A 13,943-nucleotide genomic window follows, 5' to 3' on the forward strand; every position below is an offset into this window, starting at 1 on the left:
GCTGAGAAATGGAGACCAGCACTGCAGGGCCTTGGTAGGCTGGACTTCATCTCCTAGGCCACTGCATGGTACCAGGCAGGCAAGAGGGCTGCTTCTGCCCAGTATCTCCCATAGTGCCAGCGGAGGCCAGAGCTGCCACCTGCACTGCTCACCAGCAGGGGCAGGAGTTTGAGCGGAGCTTGCCCAGGGCCTGCCACTTGCAGGCCAGATAACAATCAATTGGGCTAGGTACAAACAGTCAAAAAGCCTAAGGCTGAATCAGTTCAGTCTTCACAGGTTTGTCTAAGCTGTGTAGATTGAACTGATAAGCAAGTGAACAGGTATTCACTTTTGATTATGTAAATGCAGACACATGCTTGCAGTGGCCCAGGCCAGAAGCCAGGGAGGTGCTAGAGCTTGGGCCAAAGCTAGTCCACTCACCTTATGTGTGGGGAGTGTTTGCAGGGGAGGGGCAAAGCATCATGGGATGCTGGGAGACTGTGAACTAACTTCGGTCTGGAGGGAATTTGGGACAGAAGTTCAATAAACAGATTTAAACTAAATCAGTTAAGTTTGATACTACATCCATCCATATATATCTTAAGTTTTGGCCATTTTGAAAGCAATTTATCTGCACTGAACTTGTGTTGTGTTAACAGATTCGAACCAGTTTCTGATCACATATACTGGTTTATGTATAATTTCTGTCCGTAGCCTTTGTGGGTTGGATGCAGCCCGCGGGGTGTATTTTGCTCACCCTTAATATAATCACTGCTGATTTTAATGTTAGTAGAAGCAAAGCCTTTACCTTTCATCTGTCTCCTGACAGCAGTATGAATGCTAATTTAAGTGTCCTTTTTTTGATTAGGCACCCTGACATTCCAGGGAGCAATGACTCCTGGATTGGATTTCTCCTGGAATTTTTGATCTCAAAGCTGATTCCTTACTCCCTCTCCTACAGCCTGCTCTTAAAAAAATGTAGTGAGATATTTTCCTTTAACACTAACTACAACCAGATAATAAAATTCAGAAGAAACGTGAGGGCTGATATATTGGAGAATAATAGGTTAAGTCAGTGGAATGTGCTATGATCTTTTTGTTTTATTTTAATGCTTCATTGCTTCCAAAAACACTAGAGGTGCACCATAAAACTTTTAAAAGTTGATTTCTTCAGCATGCATTTTGCTGAGTTTCTGTGAATTAAATTCAGGTTTGTGAGGCCTATTAAGCTGCAGTTTTACTGCAGTTGATAGAGTTCTTCACTAAGGACACTTGGTTATTTTTAGAGAAAACACACCTGTCTGAATAAATATTTGGTTTTTCTTTGATTGCTGCCAGTAATTCTAGAAACATTTTTTTTCTTCTCCTCCTATATTTACTTTCCACCCATTCTCTGTAAATTTAGAAGTATTTCTTACTGCTTTTACTTATAGTTCTTCAGTAGTTCACTGTAATGTTGGCAGTATGCCAACCCTTATTATAAAGATGTTTTTCCTGATGTCCAACCTAAATCTGCTCTCCATCAGCTTGTGGTCATTGTTCCTAGTTACTCCAAGGGGTGACTTGGTAAACAGAATACCTCCTATTCCTTGCTGCCCCTGCCCCTCCTCCAATGAATTTGTAGGCGCCCAGAAGATCACCTCTCAGCCTTCTCTTGCGGAGGCGGAAGAGATCCAGGGTCCTCAATCTCTCCTCATATGGCTTTGCCTGCAGGCCCCTAACCATACGAGTGGCCCTCCTCTGAACCTTCTCAAGGTTGTCGACATCCCTCTTGAAGTGCGGTGCCCAAAACTGGACACAGTACTCCAACTGCAGTCTGAACAATGCGGTATAGAGGGGAAGTATCACCTCCCTGGACCTGTTTGTCGTGCACTTGCTAATGCATAATAAAGCGTGGTTGGCTTTACTGATCGCTTCGTCACACTGACGACACATGTTCATCTTGGTGTCAGCAGCGACTCTGAGATCCCTTTCCACTGCTGTGCTGCTGAGAAGATCCTTCCCCAGCTTGTAAGCATACTGATGATTCCTTCCCCTGAGGTGCAACATCTTGTACATGTCCTTGTTGAATTGCATTCTATTCTGTTCCGCCCACTTTTCCAACCTGTCCAGATCCACCTGAATTCATTCCCTACCCTTTAGTGTATTAACTTTACCCCATAATTTGGTATCATCTGCAAATTTGGACAGAGTGCTTTCCATACTCTCATCCAAGTCACTGATGAAGACATTGAACAGCACGGGTCCAAGGACTGAGACCTTAATTTTTAATAAGTTTTTTATTTTCATTGCAATTTCTCAGAATTCTATTTTTCCAAAGCCTTTTCAGCACCACATTGTGCTTCATTTTGTTTAATTTATAAAATATGTCCATTCTGCTCTCTGGGCATATTAAATATTTTAAGAAATCACATTGTGTTGTGTTTTGTACTAACATCAACTAGAGAACTTAAGCAACTCCTAATTTAAAGGAAACAAAAACCCTCATTCAAAACCCTTCCCACAGAAAAATTCTGACTAAATAGAAAAGCCTTACTTCATGCAGTGAAGGTCAATGAACTAAAAGTAGCTGGGGAAGTGAGTTCTAGTTGCAGTTTTCTCACTGAGAACAGTATAGGTGAAATCTTCACACTATTAAAGCTGGTTGGAATTTTGCCATTTACTTCAGTGGAGCCAGAGATTCTTCCTGCACCCTGCTGTTCAGCCTTGGGACACTCAAATTTAGTTAGAGTAACTAACTCTATTTTTTCTAAATTGCTAATCAGCTAGGAAGGGGCATTCCTAAATTGAAGACCCCTCTTTCAGTGCATTCTGTTACCAGCTTTCTCCACCTAATTCTTGACATTTTAATCTGATTAGTGCAAGTGTTTCAGCAGTTTTAACCACAGAACTTCATAGGTCAGAATCAACAAGTTGATTTGCATGTGAAAACATATGCTGGGGACTCTGGGAAACACATGTAATGGAGAGTTTATAGATTGTGCTGTATTTCACATAGTGGAATTGGCAGCTACTTTAGTATCTAGCTCCCATTTAGTTTGCTGTACCCTAGGATGGCACCCACATATTACATCCAGAGCTTCCAACAAGACATCAAAGCTAGTCATTGTGATAGATCATGTTGTACTTCTCTAGTGTGGAACAGTATAGGAGTGGATGACTGTCCTAGTCTGCATTTCAGCATAATGGATGCTATTGTTTAATCAGCAAAGTGCACGAAGGTAATTCGGATCACTGTTGCTTTGCTTAGAATTGGTCTGCAATTTTTCAATAAAACTGTTTTTGTTGGAAAATCATGACGTGTCAAAATTGAAACTTCCTGCAGGAAATTATCAATTTGAATGAAAATATTGTTGAAAGAGTTTTCTCATTTCCAAGATGGAATTTATTATCCACATGACAGAGAGAGGCAGACTGAATGATGTAGAATTACCATAGAATTGTGAGTAACCTGGTGATAAATGCATATATCTAGCAGGTGGGAGACACAAATTGATTTTGGCAAGGGACAGACATTACACATAAACCGGTTTAAGTGATCAGAAACTGGTTTAAACCCGTAACAGAACAGATGTTCAGTGCATATAAAGCAGTTTCAAAATGGCTGAAACCGGTTTAAGATAAACCTGGTTGAATGTAGTATCAGACTTAACTGATTTTGGTCAAACTGGTTTATGCAGTGTCTGTCCCAGAGCTCTTGGTGACTTAAGATAAACCAGACACCCCCAGCATCCCGGCTTTCTGGGCTGGGTGGGGCTCTCTGCTCCACAGCAGGGCTGGCCTATCCCCTCTGCTTCCTGGCTGGAGCTTTGCACAGACTTGCAGGCACAGAGTGTCTGCCTGGCTTCTCCCTGCTAAGCAGGGATTATTCTCCCCTCCCCTCTGCCTTACACAGACACTTCACCATTAGCTAGCAGATCACATACTGGCTATGCTCTGTTCTGTGGGAGAGGACAGAGGGGCTTTTTGGAGCTAATCAACAGGTAGCTTAATGTCCTTCCTTGGAAGAGCTGTTTAAGAAGAGCTCCATTAGTTAATGGAGAGAGACTTTGTTTTCTTAATGAGTTGATAAACACTGAGTTAGGGGTGATAAACGTTCTCTGCCAGGCAGCCCTGGATAATCAGAGCATCCTGCCAGGGCCTGACCATGCCCCCCTCAGTTCTGCTCTATGGAAGCAAAGGGAGGATTGCCCCCCCGCTTCTAGCCTGGGCCACTGCATAATGTTCCTGCATTTCTGGGATGTCTGTCTGGGTTACAAACTGATTTAGCCTAGCCAAGTTAGACTAACCTGCAAAGATTGAATCAATTCAGGCTCAGGCTTTTTGAATGTTTGTCCCTAGCCTTGTTGGCACAGATGGAAATCAGTGACTGTCCTAGGTTAGGAACTTGGAATGGGTCTGCAAGGATGCTTTGTCTGGAAATCAGCTTTATACTCTGGATAAAGAGTATAAAAGGAAGTCTCCCATCACAAGGAGGGACATCTAGGGAGATACATGTCTTATGCCTGATAGAAGCAGTTACAAATTCAGTGAATTTTTGGAGTGCCATTCTATTCCACTGCGATAATGCTCTTGGTGACTTAATACACATCATGCTGTTTTAACAAAACAATGCTATGTTATGGAATTTGGGCAGGAACCCTGATTCAGTACTTCTAATGGGCCTTTTGGCTAAGTGCAGGTATTTGGGGATGTTAAGGGGGTTCCTGATTTAACTTAGTTAGCCCAGCTGTGGCCCTTACGTTTACAGACCCAGTTTCCCTGTTCAAAAATAAATCTAAACCCCTAATTGTATTGAAGATATGTGCACACAGACCAATCTAAAATGGCAGAACCCAGTTTAACATAGACTAAGAACAATATAGTATCAGACTTACTCGATCTAGGTTGGATCAGTGCATGAAACTTCCATACAGTTACCTGTGCAGCCCCTGGGCTAGGAAAGCTCAGCCATTTGCTCCAGACTCAGGGCTGCACTTTCCCTACAAGCACTCATTCTACAAGTTCCTTCATGTGCCACCAGATTTATCAGTGTTTGCTTTCCCTACCAGTTTCCCTGGCACTGGGCTATTTTTAGCCTCTCTGTCTCTAACCCCACCCCACCCCTACAGACCAGCTAACTCCCCTCCCTCCCAACCCCCATCTCACAAGCTGCTCCAGGTGCTGTCAGATTTATCAATGTTTGCTGTGACTGGAGCCAAGAAAGTAAGTGTCAGTGGGAGTGGGGTAGGAGGGATGTCTGTGTAAGATGGCCTGGGGTGCTGCTGAGGGGCAAAAATAGTTCCTGGTCCGTCCCCCCCAACCCCCTGTGGACCCCACACATTTTCCTGATCCTGCCAGACCCTCCCAGACCCCAGCAACCTTCTGCAGACCCTGCTACCCCATCTTCCCAATTGCTTCTGCAGATCCTGCTTGCTCCCCCATTGCCCACACAGACCTCTGAACCCCCCTCAAGCCTGTTTGGCCCCTCCTGTTTCCCCAACCACTCTCCTCTGGCCTCCACCCCGAATCCCAACATACCTTAGATTGGGTGGCCATTTTGAACATGGTTTGACATCCCTCTAACCTCCATGAATGTCTTCACTTAGCCTTAACTGCAGGTTTGTGCTGAAAATGTGGATTACTTAAATTTAAATGAAATGTTAAATGGCACCAATTTCTGTGCTGATCACTGTAGGAAAAATGTCTTAAGGTATAATACTTGCAAATGAACCTAAGACCTAGTAGACATGGAGTTTTTTTACTAGTGTAACTAGATTGGATAAAATTAGATTGGTGTGGTTTCCCTAATAAACATCTATTATGTCTGTATGTTATAAATATGCCTGACATTAGTATAGTTTATTCTCTTTCATGTGTAAAAGTAACCTTAGGCTAGGGACAAACATAAACTGGTTTAAGTAATCAGAAGCTGGTTTAAACCTGTAACAGAACAGATGTTCAGTGAAGATAAACCAGTTTGAAAATGGCTGAGCCACTGCTGAGCCACTGGCTGAGCCACTGGTTTAAGATAAACCTGGTTGAATGTAGTGTGAGACTTAAGTGACTTGGGTGAAACCGGTTTATGCAATGTCTGTTCCAGCAGATGGTATGCTAGCTAATGTTGAGAGGTGTCTGTGTAAGGCAGGCAGGACAGCATCTGCTTAGGGCTCTTTGGAGCTAAAAGAAGTAATGAGAGTGGCTTTTGTTTTCTTGATGGGCTGATAAACACTAACTCCCTGCTGTGTAAGTAAATGCTGTGTAACTCCCTGGTTGTCTGTCAGGAGCAGCAAGGGGGGAACTCCTCCTTAATCAGAGCATCCTGCCAGAGCCTGGCCACACCCCTCCTACTCAGTTCATTATTGTGGAAGGGAAAGGAGGGCTGCTGTAGTGCCCCCTGGCTTCTAGCCAGAGCCACTGCAGGAATGTGCCTGCATTTTTTCAGTCCAGGGGGGATATCTGTAGGGTTACAAACCTGTTCATCCTAGCAAGGTTAGACTAACCTGCAAAGATTGAATCAATTCAGGCTCAGGATTTTTGAATGTCTGCCTCTAGCCTGGCTAAGTTAATGACAAGAACAACCTTCATACAATTATAACTACACCCACTTACTATTTTTTACTTCTACTGGTATAGTTGAAGCATTTTTTTAGATGCAGACAAGGGCTCAGATATTCATGCAAAGCTATGCATGGATAGTTAACAACCATGTCATTACAATGGAAATTAGGCACCCAGATATCTTTGATTTGAGCTTAAATGACTTTCCCAAAGTTAAGTACAGAGTACAGCTGGTATTTGAACCCAAGTACCATGACTCCTAGTACAATGCCTGCCCTGTTCAGTCATCCTGCACTTTCTGGTCAGTATATTATTATCTAGGCTAGAGAGTTAGTATTGTGAAATTCTGGTACCCTCTTGGTATGCCTGTGGGTAAGGTGGCAGAGATTTGTAATGAAAACAATGCTAAACATTTGCAAAATCCTATTGATTTCAATACTAAAAGCTGTTTATGTTGATTTTAAGTAAACTTGCCAGTTCATGCAGAAGGAGCCTGTTTTCAGCTGTTTGCACCTCATTAAAGATTGTTACCTTATTACTCAGTACTTGTTCATCCTCAGCTTAGCTGATCGCACCTGCTACTCAGAGCACTTGGTCACTAATAATAGCCTTGAACACATTAGGACCTCATCATTTGCAATGTTGCTCATAATACACCACTGCCAACAGGTGAGATGGAGCAGAAGGATTAACTGCCTATCCCACTTTCTGATTGCCAAGTAAACCTGCTATATACATTTTAGACTATATTATATATTTAAAGAATTAGGAGGCTGATGATATTTTTATTAGATCGTTGCAAAGAAATTAACAGTAAATACTCTTTTTCTTGTTGCAGAATTTGTTCCTCAGGCTTTTGGAATGCCGTTGTCCCAGGTGATTGCTAATGACCGGGCCTATAAACTGAAGCAGGATTCTCAGAGAGAAGAGCAAAAGGATGTGTCAGATTTTGTGGCCTCTCTTTTACCATTTGGAACTAAACGGCAGAACAAAGAACTTTCAAGCAGTAACTCATCTCTTAGCTCGACCTCAGAAACACCAAATGAATCTACATCCCCTAACACTCCAGAGCCAGCACCACGTGCAAGGAGGAGGGTAAATTTATTCATGACAGTTTAATGTATGCTGGCAGCTTACTCAGCACAAAATAATTAATTTGATGAATAATAGCACTTTTTCAATCATATTAAGATGAAGTCATCCCTGGTTTGTACTGGAAGCTATAATTGTTACAGTTACTTTTTTCCCAGTTCCTGATGGGATAAAACATGATAGACACTGCAAGTTTGTTACAAGTCCCAAAAGAATGCAGACAATCTGTAGAAGCCTTCACCCTCTCCCACACCCCAATCAATCCCTGCTTAATCTTGGCTGATCTATTAAGTTCCTCAGATTCAGTCCTCATGTATTTCTTTCTATTAAGGAAAAATATTGACTGACATTCAGAAATTCTTCATATATTGATTTTAATAAAAGAATGGGAATGAGGCTGATTATTAGCCTACCTGCTAAGTATTGATAAAAATCTTTATAGCATTATTCTTACCCCACCCCTGAAATAAATCCTTGCATTAATGAGAGGGAATCCAGAATATCAGGAATAATGAAAGCAAAACCTGTGGTAAACTATGACTACCCCTTAATGTGTAAAGGCTACTTTGGCAACAGAATGTGTGCAGCTTTATGAATGAGATATGAGGACATCATCCATGTAATGGAGTGGGGAATCGGGAGGAGGAAGGGCCTACCCCCACAGGTTTGGTTGTATACCCTCATTGCTCATATCTCCCCAAACCACATGGTAACAGATAATGTGGGCTTTAGGACGTAAACCAGTCTCCATTGATCTAGTCCTTTGTACTTAAGCTGGAGTACAATAGTGCTACTGCATATAAAACACAGATAAATGATACACCTGCTATTTGCTAAGTTGTGTTTCTTGTACTTTGTATTTTTATGCCATGATCTGAACTGATTCAGCTTTGCAATACAGTGGAAAATATAAATATTAGGAATCTTTTTTTTCTCTTTTTTTCATTTTAAATCTATAGGAGTGGGCACACCTGCATAAGATGTTTACTGCACAGTTGACAAATTAGCTGCAAAGTAAATGTCTCATCCTCTATATTTGTGCCCCTGTTAGGTTGGAGTAAACTAATTTACTCCACAACAGGATAGTATTGTAGCCAGCCTTCCAATGCCATCACTGCGCTGAGCATTGCCCCGTGCGTCGGGAGTGCAGTCCCAAGTGTGGCCCTGCAGCCAAGAGCACAGTTCCCATGCACCAGGAAGAGCCTGGAGCAGTTCCGGTCCCAGCTGCAGCCTCCCCTTGCACAGATCTGGGGGCACACCCCTCCCCCATTCCCTCCCAGGGTGCGTACAGTGTCGGGAGCTACGTCCTCTGCCCTGCATCCCCCAGGCAAGCTGGAGCTCCATCCCCTGCCCCACCCCACCCCATCCCAGCTGGCAGGATCTACCCCAGCCCCACTCCCTCCCTCACCACAGGGGCCTTGATTTGCCCCCCCATGCCCCTTACCTCCCCACTCCCCATCCACCACAAAAGACTTACCAGCTGCATGCAGCTGTATTGGAACTCAGATTGGTATCGTCTGATGTTCCTCCTTAAAAATAGGCTATTGGTATCGGCCCCCAAAATCTCTATTGGTGCACCCGTAATGAAAATTAAAATGGACTGTATATTTGGCATGTAATAGGTTTAAAAAGATATTTGCTATTTTTTTTAATTGTTAGTTTTCATTTCTTGGGTATAAATTTTTAGAAAATATATTACTCATATATTTCATTTACAGATTGGCTATTTTGTTTTCATTTGCATAGAAGTTTGTGATCTTCTCAAGCCCCAAGATGTGTATTTCAAATAATCTGTTAACATTTTCAGTGTTTTAGGGCACCTCTATCCTAAATATTTGTCAATACAAAGTGATCCATGAATCAAAGGATCTGTTTTCCTTTACTCAAAACCCCTAAATTATGCAGTTATATGTGTGTACATAGAGTAGTAGTTCTCAGCCTTTCTAGACTCAAGGCAACCCATAATAAATTTCAAAAGCACTCCTCAGTAGACTCAAGGCACCCCTTGAAAAGTGCCCTTGAAAAGTGCCTGCTCTTTGATTTCACTTACTTTTTGTTGTAAAAAAAAAATAGAATAATTCTGTTTCTGCAAAAACCTCAAAAAGGTCACAACAGGTCAGAATGTTTTAACACTCTGGATTCCTGCTTCAAATCTCTGGGCTTATTTTGTGAATTATGTTTACAGACCTAAGAGTGCTGTTATTCACATCTCTGGGTCTACCAGAGGATATGTTAACTGCTTTGTCATCAGACCACTTGTACCTGGTATGCCAAATCTGAATGGCATTTTTATAAGATTGTGTGGCACACAACAACACCCTTAAAAGGATTCCAAGGCACCCCAGAGTGCCATGGGATCGTGGTTGAGAATCATTGGTGTGAACTGTATAATCATGTTCTCTAGTGTAATTGTACAAGGTGCAAAAGAAATAATGAATTGGGCTCACATTGAATATGTATGTTATATCTAGAAAATATATTATTGGTCTATACTACCCAAAAAGCTTGCTAGTTGGTTGTAAAACATAAAGTAGTGATCTGTCTCCATTTTGCTGTGCTAAAAACAATTACACAAAATACAGGGTAACTGCAAGCCAGACGTGACTGTCCACTCCATTACACTGTTGCATCTATTAGTAGACCTGAACCAGGGACAGAAATAACACATAAACTGATATAAGTTATCAGCAGGAATCTGGGTTTTCTGTTTCCCATGGAAAAACAGGAAAAAACGCAGATTTCCCTTTGAACAGAGAAACAAGTGGATTTTTCATTTTAGCAAAGAAACATGTAGATTTATCACTTTTGTAAAAAGTTCTCTGCAGGCTGGCAGAGTTCCATCCTGCAACAGCTTATTGCAAAAAGGGCAGCAAACCCTAAGCCCTATCCCAAGTGGGAGGGAGAGGGGGAAGGGATAGGGCTTGAGAGTCTCAGTCAGCCAGGGCTTGGTTCAGGCTCACCTTTCCTCCATTGAGGTAATGGCCCACTGTCTGCTGCTGCTGGCAGCGGGGGCTGTGCACCACACACCCCACACCCTCTCACAAACCCCACATACTCCCATACCCACACCCCGACACCCACTCACAAACCTCACACCATTTCACAACCCCCATAAATCCCTCACCCCCCCTTACAAATCCCGCCCCACATATATATACCTCACACCCATCCTCAACCAGCTAGGGACAGACATTTAAAGAACCTGAGTGTGAATTGATTCAATCTGTGCAGGTTAGTCTAACCTGGCTAGGTTTAACTGGTTTGTAACTGCACAAACATCCCCTCTAGACTGAAAAAAAATCAGTCAAATGCCTGAAGTGGCTCAGGCTGGAAGCTAAGGGATTCTAAAGCAGCCCTCTCTCCCTTCCACAGGGCTGAGCTGAGGGGGGCATGGCTGGCCCAGCAGGATGCTCTGATGTCCGTCCCCGCCCCCCCCCCCCGAGCAGCCCAGCAGGGAATGTTTACTATGGCTAACTCAGTGTGTATCAACCCATTAAGAAAACAAAGCCTCTCTCCATTAATTCAACCTCTTCTTAAACAGCTTTTCCAAGGAAGGACATTAAGCTCAAAAGCATTGATTAGCTCAAAAGAGCCTGTCCGCCTTTGTTGTCTCCCACAGCATTGCCTGTAGGCAGCATGTGGCCTGCTAGCTAATGCTGAGAGATGTAAGGCAGAAGGGAGGGGGAAATAATTCTTGCTTAGCAGGGAGAAGCCAAATAGATGCCTGCAGTCTCTGCTGAAGCTCCAGCCAGGGAGCAGAGGGGGGAGGGCAGCCCTGCAGTGGAACAGAGAGCCCCACCCAGCCCATAGAGTATGTCGGGATGCTCGGAGTGTCTGATTTATTTTAATCCAGGGAGAGGTCTGGGACAGACATTGCATAAACTGGTTTGACCAAAATCAGTTAAGTCTGATACTACAACCAGGTTTATCTCAAACCGGTTTCAGCCATTTTGAAACTGGTTTATGTGCACTGAACATCTGTTCTGTTACGGGTTTAAACCAGTTTCTGATCACTTAAACCAGTTTGTGTGTAATGTCTGTCCCTTGCCAAAATCAATTTGTGTCTCCCACCTACTAGATCAGGTTACTCGCAATTCTATGGTAATTCCACATCAGTCAGTCTGCCTCTCTGTCATGTGGATAATAAATTCCATCTTGGAAATGAGAAAACTCTCTCAACATTTTCATTCAAAATGATAATTTCCTGCAGGAAGTTTCAATTTTGACACGTCATGATTTTCCAACAAAAACAGTTTAATTGAAAAATTGCAGACCAATTCTAAGCAAAGCAGCAGTGATCCGAATTACCTTCTTGCACTTTGCTGATTAAACAATGGCATCCATTATGCTGTTCTGTTAAAGTGTTATGATGGTTTCTGATCATTTAAACAGGTTTAGGTGTAATGTCTGTCCCTAGGCACAAAGTACCTGCATATATTTCTAAAGAATGTTCAAATACTATTATATTTAGTTTAACTTGTTAAAAAAAATTATTTAGCATAATTTTGAATTTTTCTGCACATAATTCTCTGAGGTATACAGAGTGGTATCAGCATGAAGTCTGACTTTACATAATGAAAAACCCAAAATCAAATGCCAAAATATATAGGTATTTAGAATTTATTTTATCTTAGTTATTGAGGCACTGGTAGGCTTCCAAATTGCTTTAAAACTGTAACTATATCAATAAAACATTATGTTCAACTGATGCCTCTATATGTAGTGGCCTTTCATTTTAATTGCAGATTTTTGAGTTTTAATCAGAGAATTTGCAGGTTTTAGGGAAAACCAGGATCCCTGGTGATCAGAAATCCATAACACAACAGAAGTTCAGAGTACATAGACCACTTTCAAAATGGCCAAAACTGGTATAAGATAAACTTGGATGGATGCTGTATCAGACTTAACTGATTTAAATTAAATCAGTTTATTCAACTTCTGTCCAAGAGCTCCTCTAGATTCAAGTTTAACTTACAGGATGCTTCCCTCCCACCTCCCTTGCAAACCCACCCTTCCAGGGTGGGCAGGCTAGCTTTAGCTCAAGCTGTCTGCTCCAGCTAAGCAGGGAGGTGTGCTGTAGCGCCACCTGCTTCTGGTCTGGGCTACTCAGGCATGTGGCTGTATTTATGCAATCCAAAGTGAATGTATACTTGCTTTCTTATCCATTCAGTCTACACAACTTAGACCAGGGGTTGTCAACCGGAGGTATTTGGGAAGGGCCCAGTGGGTACACAGGAGCGGCATGGAGAAGCAGAAGGCGGGTCCACCAGTACTTTATGCCACTTGTGCCACTGCGTGTCATGCACCACCGGCACTTTTGTTTTCACCAGTGCCACATGCTTTCGCCGGCATGTGCTGCTGGCACTTCTGGCTTTGCCTCCACACGAGTGTGGGGGAACTCCGCCCCCTCCCCCATCATTGTTGATTGGCCGCCAGGGAACCCTGCTACCCCCTCCTCCCTACATGTTGACTGGCCACTGGGGGAACTCCTTGCTTCTTAATTGGCTGCCAGGGGTACACTGACCAAAAAAGGTTGAAAACCCCTGGCTTAGACTAACCTGCAAAGATTAAATCGATTCAGCTTTCGGCTTTTTGACTGTCTGTACTTAGCCTTATAGAGTGACTTCATTGAAAAAAAATAATGTGGATGATCAGGTGCACTTTGTATAGATTTTATTATTTCATATGTAGTTTTCAGTGGTCAAAGGACTTCATTAGATATGGTCTCTTGGGAGGGAGCTACTTAGTTTTTTCCATCCATACTGATTGTACGTGTGTGTGTGTGTGTGTATGTGTGTGTGTGTGTGTGTGTGTACTTTACAGGGCGCAATGTCTGTGGACTCTATTACAGATCTTGATGACAATCAATCCAGACTGCTAGAAGCTCTACAGCTTTCTTTACCAGCGGAGGCTCAGAGCAAGAAAGAAAAGGCCCGCGATAAGAAACTAAGTCTAAATCCCATTTACAGACAGGTTCCTCGCCTTGTCGACAGCTGTTGCCAGCATTTGGAAAAAAATGGTGAGTTTATATCTTTTATTTTTTTTAGTGGGTATTTTTGGGTTAGCATGCATGTATATAAACAAATAGTGCCCATACAGGAACATATATATCTTTGTGATGTGAATCAGAGATGTAGGCAAATGTCCTGTGTGCATTGTAATAATCCTCCTCTTAAGGACTGTCCATTCTTTATTCTGCCCCCTTCATACAGCCCTCTCTAGTCCTGTCTAATAGATATCAAAGAGCAGGGCTGTGATTCATTCCCATCTCTCTTTCTTTATAAGAAGCAAGATAAGGTTACAACCCAATATAAAGGTTAGCAACAAACTAA

General features: G+C 42.6%; 1 protein-coding gene across 5 annotated transcripts in view; it reads left to right on the forward strand.

Annotated features, from left to right (window-relative positions):
* ARHGAP6 (Rho GTPase activating protein 6) overlaps positions 1–13,943 on the forward strand; it is a 570,653-nt gene that overhangs the window by 511,826 nt on the left and 44,884 nt on the right. For all 5 annotated transcript variants that reach the window (XM_090063808.1, XM_090063818.1, XM_090063837.1 and 2 more), the window contains 2 exons: positions 7,358–7,614; positions 13,435–13,630. In XM_090063808.1, the coding sequence (XP_089919934.1) occupies positions 7,358–7,614; positions 13,435–13,630 (453 nt within the window). The remainder of the gene's footprint in view (positions 1–7,357; positions 7,615–13,434; positions 13,631–13,943) is intronic.

The sequence above is a fragment of the Crocodylus siamensis genome, chromosome 1 (genome assembly GCF_052110815.1).
Source record: "Crocodylus siamensis isolate JL-2025a chromosome 1, ASM5211081v1, whole genome shotgun sequence".
Lineage (NCBI taxonomy): Eukaryota > Metazoa > Chordata > Crocodylia > Crocodylidae > Crocodylus > Crocodylus siamensis.